This window comes from Dromaius novaehollandiae, chromosome 13, assembly GCF_036370855.1.
Source record: "Dromaius novaehollandiae isolate bDroNov1 chromosome 13, bDroNov1.hap1, whole genome shotgun sequence".
In the NCBI taxonomy this organism is placed as follows: Eukaryota; Metazoa; Chordata; class Aves; order Casuariiformes; family Dromaiidae; genus Dromaius; species Dromaius novaehollandiae.
This window is the reverse complement of record NC_088110.1, coordinates 22,743,396-22,767,798: the sequence shown is the minus strand read 5'-3', so window position 1 is coordinate 22,767,798 and position 24,403 is coordinate 22,743,396. Positions and strand designations below refer to the sequence as shown.

At 56.2% G+C, this 24,403-nt stretch overlaps 1 protein-coding gene across 1 annotated transcript in view; it reads right to left on the bottom strand.

Annotated features, from left to right (window-relative positions):
- JPH3 (junctophilin 3) overlaps nucleotides 1–24,403 on the bottom strand; it is a 51,374-nt gene that overhangs the window by 5,909 nt on the left and 21,062 nt on the right. Inside the window, exons 3-4 of the mRNA XM_026107938.2 lie at nucleotides 15,350–15,474; nucleotides 8,753–9,672 (exon numbers count right to left, since the gene is read on the bottom strand). Coding sequence (XP_025963723.1) covers nucleotides 8,753–9,672; nucleotides 15,350–15,474 — 1,045 coding nt within the window. The remainder of the gene's footprint in view (nucleotides 1–8,752; nucleotides 9,673–15,349; nucleotides 15,475–24,403) is intronic.

Genomic DNA, 24,403 nt, shown 5'->3' with positions numbered 1-24,403 from the left:
TTTTCTTCTTTTTTCCCCCCCCCCTTTCTAAAAGCTACAACGCTCTTTTCAGTCAGGCCTGAAATAGTAGTGCTAGAGAAGGCCGTCAAGAACTGCAGAGATTTGTTTAAACTCCCCTGTCTGTCATTCAGGAGACAGGGCTCGGTTTCGAAATGCCACTCTGCCTCCCAGCACAGTGCCCACAAGTCCAGAACCTGCTTTGCTAGGAAGCAGACGCCAGTTGGCAGCGTCCTCTCACCCAATTTTAGCTGTTTAAACGTTAGACATCTAGTCTGAGCTAACCACCTAGGCTGTCTGTAGACCAAGTGACGTGAGATGAATTCCACCCAGGATGGTTACCAGCCTGGCTCCAGGAAAGGGAAAATTAAATCAATCTCTGATGAGCCTCGACATTCTGCTTGCATAGTAGATGATGGCAAATTTCATCAGCAAAGCAAGACAGCTCTGGGGCTGGGATTCATATATATGTATATATATGTATATAATAAGATCCCAGTGCTCCTTCTTAGTAGGAGAGAAGCACCTGCCCATGGAGGGCCAGGTGCAGCAGTACTGGGTAGGTGAAAGGGTGCTTCTGTATAAGCAGGGATCACCTCCAAGGACTTGAAGATTTGCTCCGAAGTTTAGGGAGCTGGAACGTAGATCCAAACCCATTTAAATATTAAAAAATGAATAAACCCTTATTATGGCACAGTAGTAGTAATCGTAACTGGAGAAATGATGAGTGAAATATTGCAGTGCAGCAATAGTTATCTTTCTGAATGCTTCTTTCAGTCCGTTGTTCTTGCCACACTGCTGTTCTGATCATGGCTGAAGCTAAGCACTACGATTTCTGCCTCTCTGTTTTGTTTGTGTTTTTTTTAACTGTTGTGTGGCAACTCAAGAGTCTTACTGGGAATACAAGGGACAGCTGGTTTACAAATACAATTGTAGCATAATTAATTTAAGTATTAACAATCCATTATTATCTGTTATCACAGAGTACAAGCTATGTTTCTCTGCCATGGAAACCACAGTGCAGGTTACCTAGGAATCCCTCTGGGACCTATTAAGTGTAATTACTAAGGACTTGGATCAGCAAAAAATATATACATTGTTTTCCAGTCTCAGCACTGGAAAAAATGCTGAAAACTCAGCAGCTCCTTGGCATTTGTGTTGAACTGCGAAATCCCCCCCACAATCACTGGCAGGAACAGACTGCTGCTAAAGGCTTAAAGAGCATTTACCAAGAGAGATGTAAGGGGTTAACTCTGCCTTCTCCAGCATGTTGCTGCACCTCCAGTGACTCGGGGAAGGGGGCACAGGGGAAGCTGGGCTGAGGCTTTGCCCAGAAGGCACCTGCGTAACAGGAGTAGGCGCTCGATACTGGTGCGAGCTAAGTCGGGTGGTACAGAAAAGCCATGTGCTGCAGAAAAGAGGCTAAGTGCCTTGAAGGAAAGCAGGGATTTGCCCAGAAGCTCATCACTTCTGTCCTTGGTACCTCTTAGAAGCAGAGACTGAGCTGAGAAAGGTGCAATGGTGCTATGCGGGGCCTCGGGCTCTGCTGGGGAGCTCGGGGCTGCAGCGTCCCTGTGCTGCTCTGTGAGTGACGGGCAGGGTACCAAGCGCGAGGAGGTGGTGTGTGTGCACAGGAGTGATGGGTGTCCGTCCAGCGGTCCCCACGAGCGCAGAGCTGCTCTCTTGCGGTCAGCTATGCCGAGCCGCTGCAGAGCGCGGGAGGCACGCTGTCCCTGCAGCACACGCTGTGCTGGGGGACCGTCCCCTTCGGAGACAGGGAGGACTTTGGATGGCAAATGAACAAGCCGGGGCCCAAATGCCAGCCTGCAAATCCAGCTGGGAAGCCCGGGTGTACGTTCGGGTGAGACTCAGCGTTATCCCAGCCTGTGCAGGGGCTTGCCTTGCTTAACGAACGGTTTAGGTGGGTCTGGGTAAGTCCTCACGTGTAGCAGGGAATTGACTGCATGTTCGGGTCTGATGTTGCCAAGGTTCTGGTGCTGCTCAAAGATTTGGGTTCCTTTCAGTCAAAAGCTGGCATTTGACCCCAGGTTTTTCAAAGGCAGAAGAAAACGTGGAGTTGGGCTCAAAAACCTAAAATGCACAGCGGGTGACAGGAGCCCGGTGAGCGAGGTGCCTTCTCCAGCCACATCAAAGGCCCCTGCGATTAAAAGGGCTTTAAAAGGATGCTGTCGAGTTAAGCACCATGTTTCTCTCTGTTTGTTTTTTAAAAAAAAACCCACCCCCCCCAAAGCGCGGGCTTTGTCCCTGTGATGGTGCTGCTGGCGGCCCGGTGACGCTGCAGCCCAGGGCCGGTGGCCTGAGCGCTCGCGCCTGGCTCGCCTCCCGCCTGCACCGCGGCCCGCCGGGCCGTTTGGGGCTGCGTTTGGGACCTGTTGCATTTCTCCTGTTGAGATGATAGAGATGAGGAAAAGCCAGATGCAGAGCATGGCTGTATTAGATGTGGGGAAGATGCCTGATGGAAAAAAAAAAAATACAGAAAAACCTGAAACGGGGACTGGGAGGACCACAGGGTTTAGCCGGGGGTCTATCCTCAGGACACCGACTGCGGGAAAGGCCCCAGGCCCCCTTCCCAGCAGACGGGTCCATAGCGGGTGGGAGCCGCTGCCTGCAGCAGGCCCTGTTGAGATGCAGGTGAAGCTGGTCAGAAACCAAGCAATATTTCTGGGCAGCTTAACTGGCAACCGAGGTGGGGAGCTGGGAGAGGGGGCCGCTGCCGGGGCTGTGCAGCAGCAGAGCTCTCCCCCGGCTGCCTCTGCAGTCGCTGGCTGGGACGCGCTGCTGCCTGTGCAGGCGGTGGGTGTCAGCTCGTTGCAGAGGAAACAGCCAGTTGTTATTTTTATCTCGTTTTGCATTCTTTTAGGGCTTAAAGTGACTAACTTTCCTGAAGAAAACGCTCCACCCTGAGGTCGATCCCTTCAGAATAAGCTCCGGAGCCCCGCAGAAGCGGAGGGAAGGAGCGTTGGTTGCCCACGCCGGTGGGGAGCTGCTATTCCTGGGGCAAGTAGCTGCGCTCCGTCCCCCTGCTCCTGCCGCGACGGGGCTCCCCCCTCCACGGTCCCCTCCTCGGCGCCCGCGCGGCCCCGCAGCCTGCAGCGCTGTCTCCATCCCTTCCCCGCGCGCCCCGGCACCGCGCCGCGCTCGCCGCAGATTGGCTGCCTCCTCCTCGCTTTCCCCAGCGACAGTGAAACCTGCTCAGAATATCTTGATAGCAAATCTGCCTCTCGCACAGAAAGCAGGCAGGCGAGGCACTGCAGCTTTTGGGATCCCTCCCTGCCTCTCTGGCTGATACCTGGAGCTGACACGGGTCTTTCTGAGATCCTTAACCGAGCAGATGTCTTGCAAAATTTGTTTGCCAACCCTGTTCTACAAAAGGCTGCGACTGCATCCCCTGATTAATTTGCAATAAGAGGCCGGTGCCATTAGCAAACAACTGAGACCACTCAGATTTTATCCAACAGCATGTGACAACGGAAGAAAATGTCAGGGGTGGTTGGCGTCTTTTGGCTGCTGCCCTAGCGTGGGGCTTTCATGATGAGATGAGACAGGGGATTTTACAGGGCCAAGGATCAAGCCTAGTCACATCTACAGGGAGCTTTCCCATTGCCTTTAGTGAGACTGCAATGTGTCCCTACAAGTCTTCATCTAAATACCTGTGATTGCTCCTCCTAAATGAGGACAGGGAGATGAATCAGGCTCCATTTGTGCCTGAATTCTGGCCTCTCTTACTGGCACGCTGCGTACCTGTGTGCCTGCAACACTTATTTTCCTCTTTGGAAGCTACAGATGTTCAGCAGCTGCAGAAAAGGAGATGCATGCTTTTTTTCCGCAACCCTAAAAACATGATATGTTTTGTACTGATGAACAAAAGGGTTGCTGGCATTTTAGAAAACCTCTTTCCTCTTCCAGTGTCTCAACGATTCCTTTTTCTCTCCCTTCCTTTCCTCTTTTAGATCTTCTCAAAGGATCTAGGAACCTGTGAAGCATTCAGGCACAGGCTTGAGCTTTGTGCCTTGCAGTCCTTTAAGGCCAGAAAGGATGGTGACGTTCATATAATTCCCTTAATCCGACAACACCGACACTCATCCTGGCGCGCTTGCTTCCGTTTTCATCTGCCCGAATGATGACAATTGATGTGAGTTTGTTCTGTGCATGCAGGGGTCAGCACACACAGAGATACTGAAAGAGCGGGTGGCATTAAATGTAGTTTTAAACCATTTGTATGAATGTAGCACTGGCTTGATGACCCTGAAACCCCAAAGTCCCTTGGTAGTGAATGCCAAGCAGTGCTGAATGTTTTCCTGAATTTCATCAATGTTATTGAGTGATGGCCTCAAGAACTGACCTCTGTAAGAGCAGTTTTCAATTACTGGTGTGCAGCCCCCACGAAGGGGGCATCTGGGGCCTGTTTCTAAGGGACTGGTGAAAAATGACTGTGAAAAGCAAAGTTCCCATAGCTTGTATAAGAACCTGTATGTCTGACTTCCCTAGAGGTTTGCATCCTCACTTGTGCACAGGTTGCAAGAGGTTGGAAAGCAAGGGACCCCACAGCCCCCAGCAGTTCCAGCCTCTCTTCTAAGACAGAAATTAAGAGGGGAAGAGCAGGGGTAGTTTTGAGACTGTTTTCTTCCAAGACCTGCACCCCCTTCTCACGCCTCGCGGGCACTGACAGAGGTGCGTTTGCTCCCGAAGCGGGCTGGAGCTGGCACGCTAACAGAGAGCCAACCCGCTGGGCTCATTGAGCCTTGTGTGGAGCTGGTTTGTGGGGGATTATTTTTAAAACAGGCTGACCTGCGAGGGTAACCTCAGCTCTGCACAGGAATACTCCAGGTAGGGCAAAAATAGACCTACTTAGCTAACAGCATCCTTCTCTTTCATTGGCAGGCACCTTTCTGAAGCAGCCCAGCTGTCTGAGAGATGAGAAATGCCCTTTTCAGTGAGCAGCTTCACAGATGGCAGTGCTGTGGATCACAGGGAAGCAGGCTGTCATGCAAGCTGAAATGGCGTGGGCACACACGCGCGCACACACACTGCCTTCCCGGGAGCTGTGGTTTGCCTGCACGCTGGAGGCAAGCTGCTGGAGGTAGGAAGGGGAGGGTTATCTAAAGCTAGCATGCTAAATGGGGCTTCAGGGAAGTTGGGGAGCCGTACTTCTGCACCGGAAAATCTGGAGCATGAATGGGACCCCTCGTGGACGCAATGTTTTGTGCAGGACTGAGCATGTGAGTGTCTCGTGTCACGGAGCACGCACAGAGGCAGGTTGGTGGCAGGTTGTGGAGTAAATCCTTCCTCCTTAGCTTCCCTCTCCTCCTCAGGAAATCACTATGGTTTCTGAACCTGGAAATGCTTTGAGATCCTTGATGGCAGGTGCAGGCAAGGTCATGGTGTTACGCAGGAAGTTGCAACACGAAATCACTGCACCCTCCACTCCTCTTTTATACCTTTTACCCTGCTCCTTTCTGATGACCCCCTCTCTGCCAGGCCACTGGAATAAAACCCTGCTTGCACACTGGAATTCTTGCTAGAACAAATTGTTGCTGGCATTGTAGGTTATTTAAATCCACATATTATCTCTTCCTCTGTATTACATTAGCTTCCTCCCAAACCTTCGCCATCTGTTCCACCCTCGGATATGAATGTGAGAAAACTGAACATGCTGCTTCACAGCTACAGCACTTAAAAGTATGATGTGCATTCTAATGGCTTTTCTATGCATCTTTACATGCAGACTGTGCCTATTAGTTATTGTTTGGGATCCACTCAAAATAGCCATTAATGTTATGTTGCATTAGTGGCTGTTTACCTCCAAAGTTGCTGCTCAAGCCCTCCTCCCTGGGTATGGGAGAGTTATGTAACAGCGATGGCTCTGGCACACAGGCTGGGGTCTGAACGCGAGGTGTGAGCCTCAGCAGCGTGTCTAACTTGGGCTGGGCGGGGAGAGACACGAGGACTCTCTGTGCCAGTGATCTCCCCGAGGAACGCCTAACTGAGTGAGGAGAAACGCTTGCTTCATTCCTCCTTCGCGCCATGTGTCGGGACTCTGCCTCTGTGCTGAGGCACCCATGTCTCTCCCAGTTCCCTGCAGCCATGTAAGGTCACATTATCAAAAGTGTGGACCATCTGCAAGTCCCACAGACTTCAACAGGGTTGGTGCCTGTGCAATGACTGAGGCTGCTTTTCCTCTGAAAGCCTGCTGGGCTCCTAATGATACCTTTCATTTCTTTAGTGCTTCCCAGGCATCTACACCAGCAGGTAAAGACAGTCCAGTTTGGACTCAGTGCCCTCTTGTTTGCTCACTGGTGTGTGCTCAGGGCAGGCTTCACCTAGAGCTCTCATTTTTTCTGGACAGGCAAGATGTGTCCTACAGTGCAGTCCACCAGCAAACACAGTGTTCAGTTCTCAAATGCTGTGTGGGCGCTTTTGAGCCTGCGCTGAAGCCTGCAAGACGAATAGGAAGCAAGCAGGCTTCAGGGCTGGGTGTGGGGGAGACTTATGCATGGCCGCAGCAGGCAGTGGGCTTGCTGAAGATGTCACTGCTCCCTCCTTTTCCCCACCTGCTTGCTGTCATCCCTTGGCTGCAGGTACCGACACCTTTGCTCTGCTGGCAAAGCTGTTGGCAGGCGGCTGGAAGAGCAGGGATGCTGGTAGGTATGGCAACCGTAATCACACACTGCCGACCAGGATGCCTCCAGCCCAGGCTTTCAGAGTGACTGACAAATGTCATTTAGGTTTCACCATCCCTGTCTCCCAAACAAACAAGCGTCTTCTGCTACCCTGACAGGGCAATCCAGGTCCTCTTTTCTGCCTGAGCTTGAAATTTCGCCACCTGAGAGTTGCAGATTTCCCAGTTCCTAGGTGTGCCTCTCACCTGGGCTGTGGTACATCCGGTGGCACGGGACCCGTCAGCCCTGCTGCTCACTCAGCGAGGCCAAATTCTGAGCATCGCTGGCTTCCCCACTGCACAGGGACAGTGGTGCTAAGCTGGGGTGGCCATGCTCCCGCTGGACCACCACCACCTCTCCTAGCAATGCAAAACCAAGGGGAAGAATAAGGAGGGAAGCTGCTCTCAACAGTAGGTCCAGGAGTCATTAAAAGCCGGGGTGGGAAAGGACATGGGGAAGTCACATAGCTCAGCCTTCTCCCAAGCTGGTCCAACTCTGTCCAAGTTGTATCTGTGCTACAGCTGTCCAGCCTGTTCTTAGTCCACTTCCTCCCCCTCAGCCACCACAGCCTCTCCAGGCAATTTATTCCAGCCCTCGACTTGGTAGTAATGGCTAATAGCTAACCTCTACCTCTGCTGCTTGAATTTAAGCCCATTAATTCTGTTCACAGAGAACAAATTATTCCCTTCCACTTTGCAGCAGCTGTTTATGTGTTTGAAGATTGCTCTCTCCTCTTCTCTAGCCTGAACAACTCCTGCTCTTCTCATCTTTCCTCACAGGTCATGCTTTGAGACAGCCAGTCATTCCTGTTGGTTGCCAATGAGTCCTTGTCTCTCCTGAAACGAGGAGCCCAGCGCTCGATGTCTCACCAGCTCTTATCCTGTGAGTCCCACAAGTTTTGCTCCTGCTCAGAGTGTTCTTGCGCTCTTCACAGTTGAGCGATAGTATTGACTGATGTTTGGCTCTAATCCACTGTATCACCCCGATCTGCAGAACTGTTGGCTAGCCTGTTACTCCTCACTGTACCTGCCCTTTGCTTTCCCTGCCTGTGTGTCCTTACTGAATTGCATCCTGTTGTCTCCAGTTTGCCAAGATCCTTCTGCATTACACCCACCCCCCCACCACAGTAGCCCCTCCTGGCTCGGGGACACCTACACGCTGAATAAACATAAGCTGTATTGCACAATGCAGATCGTTAATGAAAACCCTGAGCAATGATCGATTCAGGATGGACCCCTGCAGAAAGCCGCTCAATTCCCCCGCTCCAGTGTACCGCTGGCCCATTGATAATTTCTCTGAGGGTGATGTTCCCGTGAGCGCTGCAATCAGGCCATAGTAGTTCATCTAAACCATGTTTCCCTAGCTTTCTACAGCATGAGCTTCTATGTCTTACAAACAAGAGGAGCAAAACCGTACTGAGTGCAGCCCCCACAGAATATCAGCAGAGCCTTTGCCACCACGAGCCTGGCTCCATGGCCATGGTACCTCGTGTAGGTTTCCAACACAACAAGGCCGCTGCATCAACAAGTGGTGCCAGCACACTGAGTGGAGCGAGGGTGAGCACTGGAGGCTGATGCAATACCAAGCTATCAGGATTTAAGCAGTGATGTTGCAACAGTCATGTCACGCTCAGGCCAATGTGAAGTTCTGCTGCTATAACCTAACCATAAGGTAGCACGAACAAAGGCTTGCCTAGTCCTGCAGCTTTTCCACAAGGTACATGTTCAAAAATCCAGCAATCTAATGTATTTTTATTGCTGGCCCTGGGCTAAGTTGCAGAACAAAATCAAACTTCCTTGCTTGCATCCTCTGTTGAAAAACCCACGGTTCACACCAAGATGGTCTGCAGCCAAAGCAAGCTTTCGAAAGCTGCACAGAAAACCCCACATCTGCTGCCAGCATACTCTATTAGGCAGCATGGGAGAAGTGGGGGGGGATTCAAGGCACAAACACAGGATAATTCAGAGGTCGGTTCTGCTAGCAGAGTGAACTTCCTTTCCACTCTGCTGCAGTACCACAACAGCTCTGCACCAGGTTTCTTGGCCAGATTTCAACACGCAAGTTTGCCTACTTACCGTACTGGATTTGAGCGTGTCCCCATTGTCCTCTTCAGATTCTAGTGCAACAGGTAAGGATTTCTGTGGCGGGGAGAAGGTTAAGTCCCACCTTAGTAGCCGAGGTTCAGCTTTGTCCCCGAATCTCAGGTTTTCCAGTTTCTGCACCGTAGGCTCGGTAGAGGAAGCTGGCCTGAAATTCTCTTTGTTCTGGGACTTAGACCTCAGTCTCTGAACCCCGAAGCCCCGGTCTTCCCCACGGTGGTCATCAGCCATGCTCCTGCAGGGTCCCCCTTTGCTATAGTGTCTTTTTTGGGTGTGAATCTCTTGCATATAAGAATCCATCCTCATGAGGGGCTTCATCTCCATCTCATAATTGCTCATCTTCTCCTCATCTAGCTCAAGCAGTTTGGAGCTCCCTGAGCTGTGGTTGTGGGACCTGTGGTGGGAAGTCCAAGAAACCGTGGCTGGGGAATCTGTCCACCTCTCTCTTTGCTTGTGGTTGGAGGCCGAGTGTTTGTGTCCTCCACTCCGGCCTCTGTAGTCTTCAGGGATGGAGGCTGACCCTAGCTGACCGCTGCGCAGCGTCCCGCTTCTCACGCCGCGAGTCCCACTCACTTTCTCTTCGCTCCAGCTGTTGGGTCGCAAGTAGTCCCCACCGCGTCCCTCCAGCAACATCTGGATCTCCCCACCCCTGTCTTCGTCCACCGAGACCTGCCTGGAGAAATGCGTGCTCTTGTTCCTGCAAGAAGGGCCCAGCGGCGGGGTGGAGGAGGGACTGGCAGGGAAGCTTTGCAGCGGGCTGTCGTCGGGAGTCAGGTCAGACGGGGTGGTCCCTTTCCGGTACAGCTCGGGGCTCTCTTGTTGGAGCGGCGTCCCGGTGGAAAGGACCTCAATGTCATCACTCGAATTCTGGCGCTTCGGCCTCTGGCATTCGAGCCCTTTTTGTGTTGCAGTTGGGAGAAAAGAGAGAGAAAAATGCAACAGGATTATTTCTATTCTGTGGGCACCTACTGGAGTTTTTCATGTCAAAGAATAGGACTGAGCATGTCGGATGGCAGGGAAGCCACAGGGCAAGATCAGGACAACAACAGAGTAGCACAATAAATGTCTTCCTGCTACTAGACTGAGAAAAAGGTGTCCCTAGTTTAACACCAAACCTGGTATCATCCAGAGCATCCACAGAACAACATGGTGCAGGCAGCTGCAGCCCAGCACAGGAGGCGGCTTAGTGAAATAGCTTGCCTTCGGCTGTAGGCTTTGTCAAAACGGGAGGAGATGCAAAGCTGGCCCTGAGGTGGGGAGTAAGGGCAACCGCCCCTTCCAGGAACAGAAATGCTTTGCTCTTCCTTCTGCTTCATCATGCACTAGCCAGCATTTCTTCATCGCTGTAAATGCAGGGGCCACCTACCATTTTAGAAAGAGAGCCACAAACCACCTGCCACCGCTATGGCTTTCATTTCCAACTGATTAAACCAGGCCCAACAGCAGCCGGTCCTTTGGCACCTGCAGTTCTTGCCTCCCCTCCTGCCCCCCAGCCAACAGAGACCCATGTGTGGGCCTGTGTGCAGTGGACCTGTGCAAGGCAGCAGTGAACCACCCAACCTGCTTTTTAGGCAGAGCCACCAGGAGCCCTGGACAGTCACAGGAGTGGGCCAGCACCACTCGTGGGCCCTGGCTGTCATCTGCATACAGTCCTGCTTCTTTGCAGCTCTGGCAGGGAGGAGTCTGCCTCATTCCCTGCTCCCAAGCGCAGGCGCCTGGCTCCCGCGGGCACCGTTCATGTGCTGTGCACAGCCCCAGTGACTCTAATCCCGCTAAGGTGATTACACCCCTGTCCATTTGCATTCTGCACAGATCCATCTGACCACTTTTTTCCATCATCTCCAAATCCGGTTCACAGGCACATGAGGGAAAATCCGAGACCCGGCCGGAGGCGGCATGCAGTACGTCTCGTGCTCGGCGCTCGTGCATGCCAAGGGCACGTCGGGATCGCCCTCGCACCCAGTCCCTGCCTCTGGATGGGAGCCGTGTCGCTTTTGTCCCTGCGAGGTAAGCAAGGGGCACCTTGCCTCTAGGTTTCACATGGAGATGTTCCCATCTGGGCAGATGGGCTGCATTGGGGGAGCCTCCCATTAGGGAAAAGAAAAAAAAAAACCACCATACATGAACCGAAACAGAACTGCAAATGGACGGGTGGGTTTTCCTTTTAACCAACACAGCCTTCCTGCCCCGTACAGCTGAGCAGGGCATGCAGCTTTCCCCATTCAGCCTCTCTTGCTGGGCTTGGAAACGACCCCAGGGACCGCCCGGGTCCCTCCCAGGGCTCACGTGGGACCCAGCATGACGGGACACCACGGGGGCACCCAGGCCTCGCAGTTTGGCCAGAGCAAGGGAGCGCCTTCAGGGCTACAGGAGTTTAATGCACATGGTCACCCTTTATTTCACTGTGATCAAAACACGCTCTGTCGCAGATCAGTCTCCGTAGCTGAATACAGGAACTGCATCCCCCTCGCTTTCCGAGCAGCCGCGTGTGCATGCAATTACCCAGCAGCCTGCTGACTTCCACTAACAGCGTATGCCAAAGTCCACGCTAGCTTCCTCCGCGGCATGGCTGTGTAACGTCAAAACACCGGCCCTGGCTTGCAGAGCTGCCACTGAAGGTGCCTCTAGGAAAACCCTGCGCCCTGGGTAAGGGAGGTGGCTCACGGATGCCACGAGTGCCTGTCCTGCCGTGGGAAGGCTGGCAGCAGTGCTTCTTCCATGCACACCCAGCTCACACTCTCCACCGCTGTCCGATACAGCCCCTTTCGGCATTCATTTGTGCTCTAAGCACGATGCCAATTTACTAGTCGAGTTTGCCGCGTGCACTGAAAGCAGGCGGGCTGCACCAGCGCACGCTCGCTGCTCCGCGCCAGCCCTGCTCACACGACCGCGCTGTCGTGGCCTCTGGGCCCAGCGCGCTTCGCGGGCGGCCGCATCCGCAGCAGGTTTGCACTGGGGGACACCGAGCCGCAGCTGAGTTTCGGCAGGACTGCGAAGAGCTCCTGGACCAGGTAACATCCATGACTCTTGTTTTCAGGTGTTTGCACCGTACCGTGTTCGCAGCGGGTGCCCTGGGAGCCTGGCTGCAGCGACGCCAGCTTTGCCATGCTCAGCTCCATCGCCGGCTGGTGCCCTGCAAGGCAGGAGTGCCAGCCTAACCCTGCAGAAAGACCGCCTAACCCAGCGCCCTTAATGTCACCTGGTTAAACAAGCAGGTGGAGAAAAAAGAAAAAAGTTTTGTGTCGAAGCCTTTATGCAAAAGCTAGGTGAGGGAGTCAGCGGGACCAGGGCTGGGCAGGGGGAGCTCAGAGCTGGGGCCACCTCTTAATTTGGCTCCACTGAAGCCAGGAGAGCACTGTTAGTGCATGCAATGGAAGTGGCAGGTCCTGAGGAGCCCTGAGCAATGTTTTCTGCTGCAGAAAGAAAGAAGAAACCAAACCCATCACCCCAAAAGCCGGGCGAGGAGCGTGCTGTGCCGTGCAGCCGTCCTCCTGCTGCACGCAGCACAGGGAAGCTCTCAGCAGACGCGCTGCATCTGGTTTTTGAGCACCAGACTTCACTAAAGATAAGGACAAGCCAGAACAAATCCACAGGAGAGCACGAAAAATGATGAATGACCAGAGGTCTGGAAAAATGATCTATGAGGAAAGACGGAAAGAGCTGAGTGTTCAGTTTTGGCTGAGCTTCCCCGCCGCCCAGGGGGAGGAAGCTGAGGAGGGACCCAGTCCTCAGGCACGTGACGTTTGCCACCGAGCGAAGGGAATCAGCTGTTCCCCACTGAGAACAGGGCAGGAACCAACGGTGTTAAATTTTGGTAAGGAGAGGGGTGGTTAAAGAAGAGGGAGAAGACTCCAAGCTCCCAGGAAGGCTGTCATGCATTAGGAGTGTGGCAAGACCGTCCTGCCATCTGTCCCCATCACTGGCACCACCAGGAGCGGTGGATGGGGCACCGAGGAGGAGTTGCCCAAGGGCCGGTGCTCCATGGAGGAGACTGGCTAGCACGAAGCATGCCACTTCTCCAGACTATTGCAAAGTCTCCATCGTATTAATCCTTTACAAACCACCAAATTGTTGTGAGGGGGTGAAAGCTGACAGTGGTTAATTCTCATTTTACCCTCTCAAGGCGTAGTTGTTCCCAGCTAAAGCTATGCTAAATTACGTGAATAATTTGATAAATATATTAACTGCCTAATGCCCCTGAAATGCATCTAATTGCAATTGCTATGGCTAGACAAGACATGAGTCTCAGAAAGGAAGAACTCAATTTTCTTACCATGGTTTAAAAATAAATGCTCTGAAGCGCCTGCTCTAATCTCTCTGCTTCTACTGAGTAATTTTCTCTGTCGCATCTTCTTGGGGGCTGCCGCCACCGGGACATGGCCTTCGCCGACAGCAGCGGGGACCACCGGGCGCGGGGCCGGTGGCCGGCTCAGCGCTGGCCTCCTCCTGCTCGGGCTGCGGGAACGGCGCTGCCCGTCGCAGCACGGAAAGCAGAGGAGGTAAATAGTGCTGAGGCTGCCTGGAAATTTCCCAACGAAGCAATTTCTCGATGGGAAATTGGGCTTCCAATGACTGTAATTTTTTTATTATTGGCCACAGAAAATGCTGTCTCTTTGTCTGTGTTTTCGGACAATGCTCAAATATTTCAGCCCTCGCTTGGTCCCTAGTCATCTGTGGGAGCCCAAAGCCCTGCATTTATCCCTGGTGCCCCCGGGGACACCTCGGCCGGGGGGGCTGCTGGCGGAGGAGCAGGCAGGGCTGCGAGCGGCGGCTGTGGCTCGCGGGCAACCTCCCCTCCCATTGCCACTGCTCCTGGGAGCTTTCTGGTGAAAAATGTGGACATGAGGTTTTTTTTGTCACTGTTATTGAGAGGTTCCCAGTCTGGTCATCCTCCTGTTTTACAGGTGGGAAAGCAAGGCAGGGAGGGAATAAAAGGGTTTGTATGAGCAGGCTGTAAAGCCAGCTATCAACCCCAAAACTGAGTCTCCGTTCATCCCAGGCTTTGGCTCATCCTTCCCTATTGGGTGTCTGGGGCTCCTCCTTCAGATGCAGGAATTTCCACCGCAACCTGCACACCGGCTCCGGTGACCCCGAGGCCCAGAAAGCCGAGACAACCCGCTGCAGGGCCGCGACCCTGCTGCTCCTTCCCCTTAGCATCGTCCCCAAGCATCCCGGCCGCCCCTCCGGCCCCGCACGCGGCTGCTGCCTTGCAGAGGAGCCGGATAGCTGCACGGTGCCGCCTTGCCGGCTTTCGCCGTCCGCCGATGCTCGACAATTATTCCGAGCTAAAATTAGCCGGGGAGCACGTGGTGTTCCTGGAAGCACTGCTGTGCCAGCGCGCCGGAGGACGCGGCGCCCCGCAGCCGGCTTTCCCGCGGGCCCGAGGCAGCGCAGGCAGCCCGGACGTGCGGGACGCCCCGAGGCCACGCGTGCAGGTCCCGGGAGCCGGGCCGGGCCCCTGCTGATGCACGCTGCCTGCAACGCCGGGCACGTACCGCCGCCACGACGCCGTGCAAGATGGGCACCTACCGTCCCCATGACACCATGCATTAGTGCAGGGGGACGGCTGGGTCCGGCCCGCTGGGATCCCCCGCGCCATCGCAGACCCTGCAGCCAGCAATGGTGTGTTTGTTTTTTAATGTGTGCTAAGTGGCAGCTCCTCCTCTCCCTCCCTTGCTCGCTCGCACACGACCCACCCAGACGTGAACGCCGGAAACCCAAGCCCCAACACAAGTCAAACACCATGTCCCCATCCAGGCGCTAGTAAAAATGTATTATTACCTACAAATATCTTTTTCTAAAGGCGATGTTAGAGCAGCAAAGTCTCTCGGCAAGAGGAAATGGCGATAGGGACTGTCTCGGGGCTGTGGGGGCCCCAGGGACCACGCGGCCCTGCAAAAAGAGCCTCACATGGTCGCTACGCCAGTTCTACCGTTGCAAGGAGGGGAAGGCTGGACCACGGCCTCCGCTCCCCCGCTCCGCCAGCCGTGCAGGGGCTCCGCTTCGCACCCGGCCGGGGCGAGCGCGGCCCCAGGGATGCTCAGCGGGTTTGCAGCAGCAGCCGCCTCTCCAGCCCGTCCACCTCGCTGCAGCACTGTGCGGGGGCACCGAGCTCGCTGGCGTCCTGCAACCCGTGCGGAGGAAACGGTACCCCAACCCCACCGCTGAACGGCACCTCGTGCACGGCCGGCTCGTCCCCAAGGTCCCCAGAGCGCCTCTGCCGCCCGGCCCCGCGGCGCGGGAGTGAGTCACCACCGCCAGCCCCTGGAGTGATTACGGCAAATGAGTAATCTTCAGCTAAAGAGCTGGGGGGGGGATAATGATAGAGGCCTCCTAATGAGGGTTCGGTGCAGGGAAACTATTGAATAAAATGGTTCACATATATTAATTACTATGTTAATTATTGCATAAATAAAGCCCCGACAGCTTCGAGTCCACCATGAGCCGAGCTCCCCAGGCCCGCGAGGACCCAGCGCTGCCTTGCAGACTCGCTCCCGTCGCCTCCGCACGCGCGTTGCAGCCCCTCGGGCCGGGGGGGACACGGGAGCCGGGGGGAGGGCTGCGCGCACTGACCGTTTTCCCTGTGCTGGAAGGAAGGCGAGAACTCTTTGGCAGTGATCCTGGCGATGCGCGCTTCCTCCTGAGCCTTCTGCGCCGCTGCCACGGCCGCGTCCGCCTTCGCCCGGGAGTGGGACGTCCTGCAAGGGAACCAGAGAGACGAGGACCGCGTTAGGCAGCGGGGATGGCGGCCAAGCGCTTGGAAGCTCCCCCCCCCCCCAGCTGGGTTTGCTCCCCGCTAAGGCCCAGAGACGGTGAGGAAAGCGGTCAGAGCCAGACACTGAGAAACCCAAACTGCACGGCCAGATTTCCCTCGGCCGAGCCGCGAACCGCCGGGCACTGCCCCGACGGAGGAGCCGCTGCTGGGAAGCCGCAGTCGCTGCAAGTGGGTTATGCTACCTCAGCAGGCATTTTCCAGGCTGCAAATCTCCCAGCAGATACGGAAATATGGACACGAGACATCTCAGGAATTACAGCCTCAAGCTCTTCTGCCCGGCTGCATCTCTTGCCCGGAGAGGGACCACGGCTGTGCCGCGCCGGGAAGGAGCCCGCCTGGGCAGGCGGCTGCAGAAACCTCTTTCTGCAACACTCATAACCTACTGAGGTTGATTTTATGAATTTAAAGCTTTTTTTGACCTAAACATTCACTTCTGGATGACAAATTGAAGCTTGCCCCCACATTGGCTGTGTAAACACAAGCATCATTTGTCCCCAAGGGAACAGTTAGGAGCGGATGCAGCTGGTGCTGCCCCTAGCACCCTTATTGCATCTTTACCAGGGCATCTTCACAGCGCAGGCCAAGGCGCTGGATGAGACACTGTCCCAAGCACTCACTCCTCAGGAGCTATTCCCCACATTCCTGCGTTTGATGGAGTTTTCCCCCCCATTGCTTGGGGTTTCCACCCCCTCGGACAACCCGCTGCAGCTTCCCGGGCGCAGCCTTGCCAGCCCGGCCGCTCCTCGTCCCGGCCCTGTAGCTCCGCTCTCTAGGCGCTTTAAAAAAAAAAGAAACGCCTGCTCCTACACACGCTGGTGCAGGCAGCGTTATAAATAGCGCAGCTGATTTCTTTTCCCTCCAAAATCAGTCCCTCCATCTCCTTTAATCATTTTTTTTTCTGCTGCTCTCTGAATTCCCTCTAATTTTTCTGCATCTGCTCCGAGCGGAGTGCCGTTTCCGACGGCCTCGTCCCCGGAGCAGCTCGCCCGGGCGGCACGCGGGTGCTTCGGGCAGAGCCGCAGCGAGGAGGGTGCAAGGGAGCAACCGCCCCGGCGCCGTGCTGGTGCCAAGCTTAACATCAGGACGGTGCCCGTCCGAGGCCACGAAAACCCCCGGTGTTTTCTGCAGGAGCGTCCCAGCAGCGGACACGGGATGCTGCCTGGCACCGGCGCCCGGCACGGCTCCGACCGGCTCGCGCTCTGCCTTCTCCTCCGCCTGGAAGCTTTTTAGGGCAGGGACCGTCTCCGCCACACTGCAGCACATTTATACAACAGGCTGCCAGTCCCTGCTGGCCTGATACTGAGAATTAATAATGTCTGGTAGCGTCTGGACCGGGCTCAGCAGGCAGGATTACACGCCGCCTCCCCAAACTCCTCCCCGGAGACGCAACTGGAGGCGAGAGCCGCCGCCGTGCGCGGAGTGATGCCGGCGAGGGATGCGGGCAGCGGCCGACCCGACGGCGCCCGGGGCCGTGTCCCGGCCCGCTGCCCTCCCCAGGGCTCCCCTTCCTCGCCGAAACGGGGCAGGATGCCCATCCCCGGGGGGAGGCTCTGCCCGAAGCCCGCTCCCGCACCGGCTCATCCCCGCGGGCTCCAGCTCGCGACTTGGCCCAGGCAGAGTTAAAATCAATCATATTAATTAAGCCACCTCCAATCCAAAATATATTCAGTGCCCGCAAAGCGGATCTAGCGCCCAGCGCTGCGCAGGGGCGCAGGCAGCCTTAATTGCTTGTAATGCTCGCTAAGGCGCTCGGAGGAGCGGCGCCGCGGAGTGAAAAGCAGAATTATGGTGAGCTATAGGTTGCATAATAAAATACATAAGTATTCCCAAATAAATGCAAATAATCCAGTTAGTGTTCGCATGACTTTGTCACTTACTAAATTTAACAGCTGTCTCCTTTATATATGCCTGCTGTTCGTGGCGCGCGCTAAATCTTAATTCCCCAGTTAATTGCTTGACTTTAGTTCCTGGTAAAGCCGGTCTTTCTGCACCACTCACATGCTGGAAGGGAAGGACACCCCTAACGGCACCGGGATACTGCTCCAGCACGGGAATCGGTCCCCAGCCGAAGCCAAGAGCGCGGTTTGGGAGGCCGTCGCCGGGCTTGCCGACACGGAGGCCGTGGCACGGCCGCACACCGCTAACGTGGCTACAAGCCCCGAGGGCCACGATAAACCTCCCCGACAGAGGAGCCATCCCGGGAACCACAGGAAAATAAGGCCAAATCCTCCCCTTTGGATTAAGCATAGCTGGAGGAGGCTGGGGGTGCTCAGGGAGGAGTTAAATAAATGGGAAGAATTGGGGCAGATTCTGTCGTGCTGCTCTTCTTCACCTCCCTCCTTTAAGGAGAACCGGGTGCACGGTGCCCCTCTCGCCCCGGCCGAGCCACGCAAAGGCCGTGCACCCGCTCGGAGACACTCACGCACATTTCCTCAATGTCCATAAAGGCTTGTGAGTGACATTTCCAGCCTCTAAATCCCATTTTATTGCCCATTGCCATCCGAACCGAGCTGCTCGGAAGGCCTCGAGGCAAGGATGAGCCCAGGGATGATGGTGGGGGCGGTTCATGGGTGACGAGCTGCACGAGTTTGGTGCGGTCTGGGGCTGGCGTGGGACATGGTATTCATTACTTTTTGCCAGGCTGACTCGCTCCTCTCTGATCACGGCCAGGCAAGGGTCAAAGTGGCAAGAAGAACTGGCAGGAGGGAGGGGAAAATCACAACCAAATTTCTGTAAATCTTCACAGATCTCCCATGATTCAGCCAGAAGTGACAGGGGAAGGGCTAACACCCACGAGTGCCCCGTAACGCCAAGTTTATCGGCTCCGGCTAAGCTAGAATAAACTGATTTTAGAGGAAGAACATGGCTTTTCAGGATCGTCGATGGCCGCCCCGGCCTGGCTAAGAGCATCTGCAAGGGCTTTCGCTGCAAATCTGGAGCTCGGGGCTGGTTTGGCCAAAAGGGTTGAGCTCGGCAGTGGCGTCTGAGCAGGTCCGTGGCACTGAGTGGTTTCAGGAGGAAACCGTGGAAAATTAAAACCGAGCAAGGCTCAAACTGTGCCCAAACTAACCGAGCGTGCTGGTGGGGGAACAAGCTCCTCGAAAATTAGGCTGGAAATCAGAGCAAGTTTACTGAGCCACCAAAAAGAGGCTTGAACAGGACAAGCTGCACCGCTTCCAAAACGGAGCCGGGTCTGCTGGGGCACGTGAGCACGGTGCCGGTAACGGCAGGGATGGAGCCGGTGTCGCAGGGAACCTGTCCAGTGTCCGAGCCCGTCACCTCCGTCCGGCTTTATCTGGGCACGGTGACGGTGCGAAGGGCGACCAGGAGCCAGACAGGCGATTGCCACCCTTGTTCCTTTTTTTCCTTGCATCCCCCTATGGAAAACAGCCTCATTGCTGAGAGAAATAGGTAACAGATTGAGCAAGAGCGTGTCGGGGTCCAGGGGAAGTTGTGTGCTGGAAGCAGGGGGGTGCCCACGTTATTTACAGTTTTAATGAGAAAAAGCATCATCTGGCCAACATTTCTGGACGCGGCGAAGAGCAGCTTCCCAAAATTCCCGTGGCACGTCTGCTGGGGGATTTCTGCTCTTTTGCAAGCAGACAAACCACCCGCTTCCCCGATTCCCCCGGAAACGCAGAGCGCAGCCCCCGCGTTTTGCGCTTGCCCAGCTCGGGCCGAGGGGCAGCAGCATCGGGCAGCATCAACCCGGCGCTCCTGAGCCTGGAAACGGAGTGAGAAGCGGAGCTCGAGCTCCGACACAATCCCAAGCTCTGTTGTCTAGGAGAAGCTCCCCACGGCCCCGCGGCGCCTGCTTCCACCGCGGAGACTTGTCGCCACAGCCAGCAGCGCGGTGACCGCTTGAGCTGCATGCTTAATTAAAAGAAAATGATGAAAACCTATTATTACAGCAGGCAAAGCCCTTTATCTCCTAGCAAGACCTCCTCGCAGCGTATGAAAGGAGCAAACGCTGGCTTCCACGTTTTTATGGAGGACAGTCCACATATCCGCGTGCACCTAATTTCCTATTTACGCGGGTAGTAAAGCATCAAGAAACGGCCCGCGCTCTCGTCCAGGCGCGCAGGCAGCGAGCACGGAGCTGAGCAGCCGGGGCGCTCGTGTTGTCCCGCCGGGCTGGGGTTCGCTTTGCCTCTCAGGTCAACACGAAATCGGGCAGCTTGCTTGCTTTTTTTTAATGCATTTTTGTCTTCCTACAGAAGGGATGTTTCCCCCTTCCAGCACAGAGAGGTTCGTATATTTTTCAGACGGGAGAATTTAATTAAAATAGGGACTATCTGCAAGGAAACACTTTAGAAAAGATTTATATTTCAGGGCAGTCGAGCCCCGGCACCTTGCACAGGGAAGCCGCTGGGTGCAAAGACCAGCTTTGCACGAGCGCGGTCCGCTCGGCTCCACCGGCTCGGCAGGGGTTACCTCCCGCTCCCTCCGGCCCGGCTGAGAGCAGGATCTGGCCCTGATTGCATCAGCCCTAGAGGCACCAAGGCGCATAAAGCCCAAGTCCCCGAGCGATCGATGCCGGTAAACGAATCGCGGAGCCGGGGGGAGTGGGCGAGCGCTGATGCAACCCTCTCCCAAGGCTACGCGACGGCGCCGAGCCCGCAACGGAGCGGAGGCGCTTCCAGCGGGATCGCTGGCTGCGGGAGCGCCGGGAAGGGCAGGAAGGAGGCTCTGCCGGCGCCGGCCCCAGGGACAGCGAACGGGGAGATGGCAGCAAACAACCTGTTTGCTATTTCCCTTCTCCGGCATTTATTGCCCTGATAAAACCCACTCTTAATTCCAGCTCGACTCTTTTCCCAGCTCTCCTGGCTGGGCTGTTCCCGCGCTCGGCTCGTCTTGGGTGGTTTGTGAAGGCAGTAACGCAGCACCAGCGCGCAGGGGCTGGGATATGAGACATGCCAAGTAGCTATCCGTGCCTAATCCCCCTTGCCCGCTTGCCTCGCCTGCTTCCCGGCTGCTGCAATCCCTCGCCGGGAAGGAAAAGCAGCGATGTGACCTCCGACGTGATGAAATGCAGCCCCAAACGCCCGCTCCGGCTCGTGGCGGCCAGACGGGCCCCGGGCAGGGGGAATGCTCATTTCAGGCAAGCAGGCTACGAAAAACCGTCCCGAAAGCACATTCCAGCTGCAAAAGTTGCTCTGAATCAAAAAGCAAAGCCAAACCATTTAATCCTGAAAAAATAACTGGATGTGTTTGCTTGCTCTTGCCCAAGTGAAACACAGACAAATGTGGAAAATGCTTTGGTCACAAGCCCAAATCCGAGTTTCCCTGCGGATGCTGCACTGGGAAATGTAACGTTGCACTGGGAAACGGCTACCGAGCAGAGCAGGCAGGGCTTGCCAAGGCCGCCCAGGTCCCAGCACGCTCTGGAGCTTGGAAATTCATGGAAACTGGGAAGGAGCCTGTTCCCATGTCGTTCACTGCTCCAGGCACCTGCGCCAGGCTCTTCTCGTCCTTTATTTTTTTGGAGCTTACAGAAGGAGAGCGAATTCACCAAGGCATCGTTTGCTGTTTTGCACTGAAATACCTTTTTTTTTAAATCCGAGGGAGGGTGGTGCGGAAAAGCTGGGGGCTGCAGGACTGCGCTGCGCATCGCCGCCAAACAGAGCGAGCTCTGCCGGAGAGCTCGGTTCCCGACCCCACCGGGCGCCAGCGGGGCCCAGGCGTCCCCGGGGCTCTGTGCAGACGGTTTTGCTGGAGGGCGGAAACGAGCAGCTGGGGCACAGGGCAGGGGGTGCGTGAGCAGGGTTTAAACCTATCGAGCAGGAGGGCGTGCGGCCCCAGCCGGGGACCCGGAGCCCAGTCCGGAGGGCGACGGAGAGTGGCCGGAGGGCTCCGACACCGGGATCCTTCCAGCTCATTTCAGCCCGCTTTGGGCTCAGATCGGTCGCAGGGCTGCTCGGGGTTGTGTTTTATCCTCCTCTGCCCAAACAAAAAGTGCCAGCCCTGGCAGAAACGAATCACGGTCCGTCGCTCGCACGGGGCAAGCTGCTTCGGTTTTGCCGACGGCCGATCCGCACCGTCACCGCGCCGCTCTGCAGCATCCCTCCCCGGCAAGGGGCCGCGCAAGCGGAGGAGGCAAACCCGCAGCTTTCCCTCCCGGGGGGGTTCCTCGCTTTTAATTTTTTGCCTCCCAGCAAGGGCAAAGCGGATGGGGTGTTTGTGCCGGCGACGATGCACAAGCTGCCCTGAAACGTTATTTACAGCTGGCGAGATAACTAACATCTGGAGAGGGAGTCTCCTCTCCTGCCATCTGCCACGGGCCGCGGGGCCCCGTGGGTGCAAGCGAGCCCAGCAGCACCCGTCCGCCAGGCAGAGCCCCTCCGTCCCGGGGGGCCCCCCCGCTTCCCCTGCTTGTATTAACCAGGGAGGAATTGCAAAACCCCGATGCGAAACCCCGCGGGAGCCCGGCGGCTTCGACAGGGCTGCAAGGTGCCGGCTCCGGCCGGGGACAGAGAGAGATGGGGGGGACAAATCCCGCTTCCCAGCTGTCCCACGGCCTGCGGTTTGGATTTCCACGATCCTCCTGGCTAATTGTCAGCTACTTAAGGGAAAAGGCGACCGCCCGTTTGGATAGCGGGAGAGGAACTGGGAAACGCCGGCATCGCCCTCCATCCGCGGCTCCAGCAGAGCGCCGGCAGACAGCCCGTCACGCACATATCCCAAAGGCACAAACACGCCGCAAGCGCTCCTCTAACCCCGTGCAAAAATAGCGCATTACAAACGATCCTGCCACTCGCAGGCAGGAGGCAAAACAGTTTGGAAGAAATCACAAACAACCCTTGGAAAAAAAGAAAAAAAAGGAAAAAGCCCAAGAAAAACCGAGCGACGGCACAAAATCTCCAAGGAACCTGGGCAGCGCCGGTTATTCTGCACACTGCAGATCTACACCGGCTGCACTAAATGCAAAAACAAAACAGCAGAAAAGCCCTACATCAATGCCGCATTCGGGTGGAGATTTTTAAATGCACAACAGGCCAAGTTAGAGCTCCCCGAGCAGCCATAACTCAGCCTGCTTGGACACGTGTAGCATTTAGTTTGGCTGTACATGCTGCTGCCTTTAATGACTCCAGGCTGGATCCCGCATTCCTCCTGCATCTCGCTGTCTCCGGGCAAGTCTGGCTTCAAAGGAGCCGCAGCCCTGCGCCTTCCCGGCACGACCCTCGGGAGCTGCTTCGCACGTCGGGGCCGGCCGGCCCGCCACGGAGCCGCCACGATTTCCACGGCAGTCCTGACCATAAGCAGGCTTTGGATATGTGGCGTTGGCGTAACGTTAGCCACCCGCCAGGATTTATCCGGGAGAGGAGGGTAGAGACGTGCGAGGGGTTTGGGGCATCGGGCAAGCAGGGAGCCGCGGTGAAAGCTCCTTTTTCCGCTCCTCAGCCTCACTGCTGCATCGAGCGCGGCAGATCTCTGCCGGGGAGATAGCGCAACCCGCCAGGCCCTGGGGAAAGGGAGGCACGGGGCGTCCCGGGCTGCCTCCAGGGAAGCCCCCAGGTCCCCCCCAGGAGCCCCATCGCCTGGGGAAGCGTTAGGGGTCTGTCTGCCCAGCCGAGGGACACGCTCTCCCGGCAAGGGAGTTTGGGGGGATTCTCACCCAAAGCTCCAGGTGAGGGAGCAGATTAGCGGCAAGCAAAGCCATCCTGCTGATTTAATTTCGGTTTCAGTTTGCTGCCTAAAAAAAAAGGGAGTCAAACCAAATTTTGAAGCAAAACAAAACCGAACTGCAATGAAAAGTGTTTTTCCTTCCCTAACGCTCCCCACTTGGGGCTGTGGCTGAAATGACTTGGCACTTCCACAAGCTTTGGTCAATCAAAACAGTCGTTTGGCAAATGAACTTTCCAGGCAATTTTTTTCTGCCGTTGAAGCCACAAAAGCCCGAAAGAGGCAGCACAACATCCAGCTCAGGAGTCTTCCTCTCCTCTGCTCAGCGTGTGACCGCCCGGTCAAGGCGGACGATCCGTGCTGCACCTCTGGCTGCCCATCGTCCCGCCAGCAAACCGCCCGTCCTGGAGCAAGCCGCGGAAGAGCTCGTCCAGAGTCAACTACAAACTCATTGAGCTGAACCTAACAGTCGAGCTCCAGCACAGCCGGGATTCGGGCCAAGACCTGGAGCTGCAACGGCCTCAGAAGTGCTGACGAACGGTCTCCAGCTGTCGGGAGGGAAAAGGTAGACGTCGCCCTGCGCCCAGGACTCCTCCGCAGCGTCCAGCCCCGCGGGCCACGAGGCAACGCGCTGGCCAGGTGGCACGATGGAGGTCTGCAGCCGCGGCTGAAAACGGCCCAATCCTCTCTAAAGTGGAGGAAATCACACTTCTCCGACGCCCGGCTCCGATGCGGGGTCCCCGCGGAGGGCACGCCGGGAAGCCCAGGGATAACAAGGCAATGCCAGCCCAGCCCAAAAGCCCTCCCGAAGCAAAACGCGCCGCAAACAAGCAGCACCCCAAGAACCGGGGACGCTGCCGGCAGCCCCGGGGACCCGCGGGAGCGGGGGGGAGCAGCGCGGGGCTCTGCCGATGCACCGAGCCCTGCGGGGGCTCAGCCAGCTCCCGGCACGCGCTGCCTGGCACTGCCGCAGCCCCGGGGGGCACTGGCAGGACGGAGAAGGGCTGGGGACCCCCCCCCCCCAGGGCCACCAGACCCCTCTTGGCGCGGGTGCCGCTCCGCAGCCTGCCCACCGTGTGGGAAAAAAATATATATCATCCCTGTTGCCACAGCAACGAGCAGGCTCCTGCCTGCCTCCAGCTTCGGAGCCGCCCGGAAGGACCCGCTTTCCCAGGCTCCGCTTCCCGCGGTTCGTAGGGGCGAAAGGGGCTGCAGATGAGCCGGTTCCC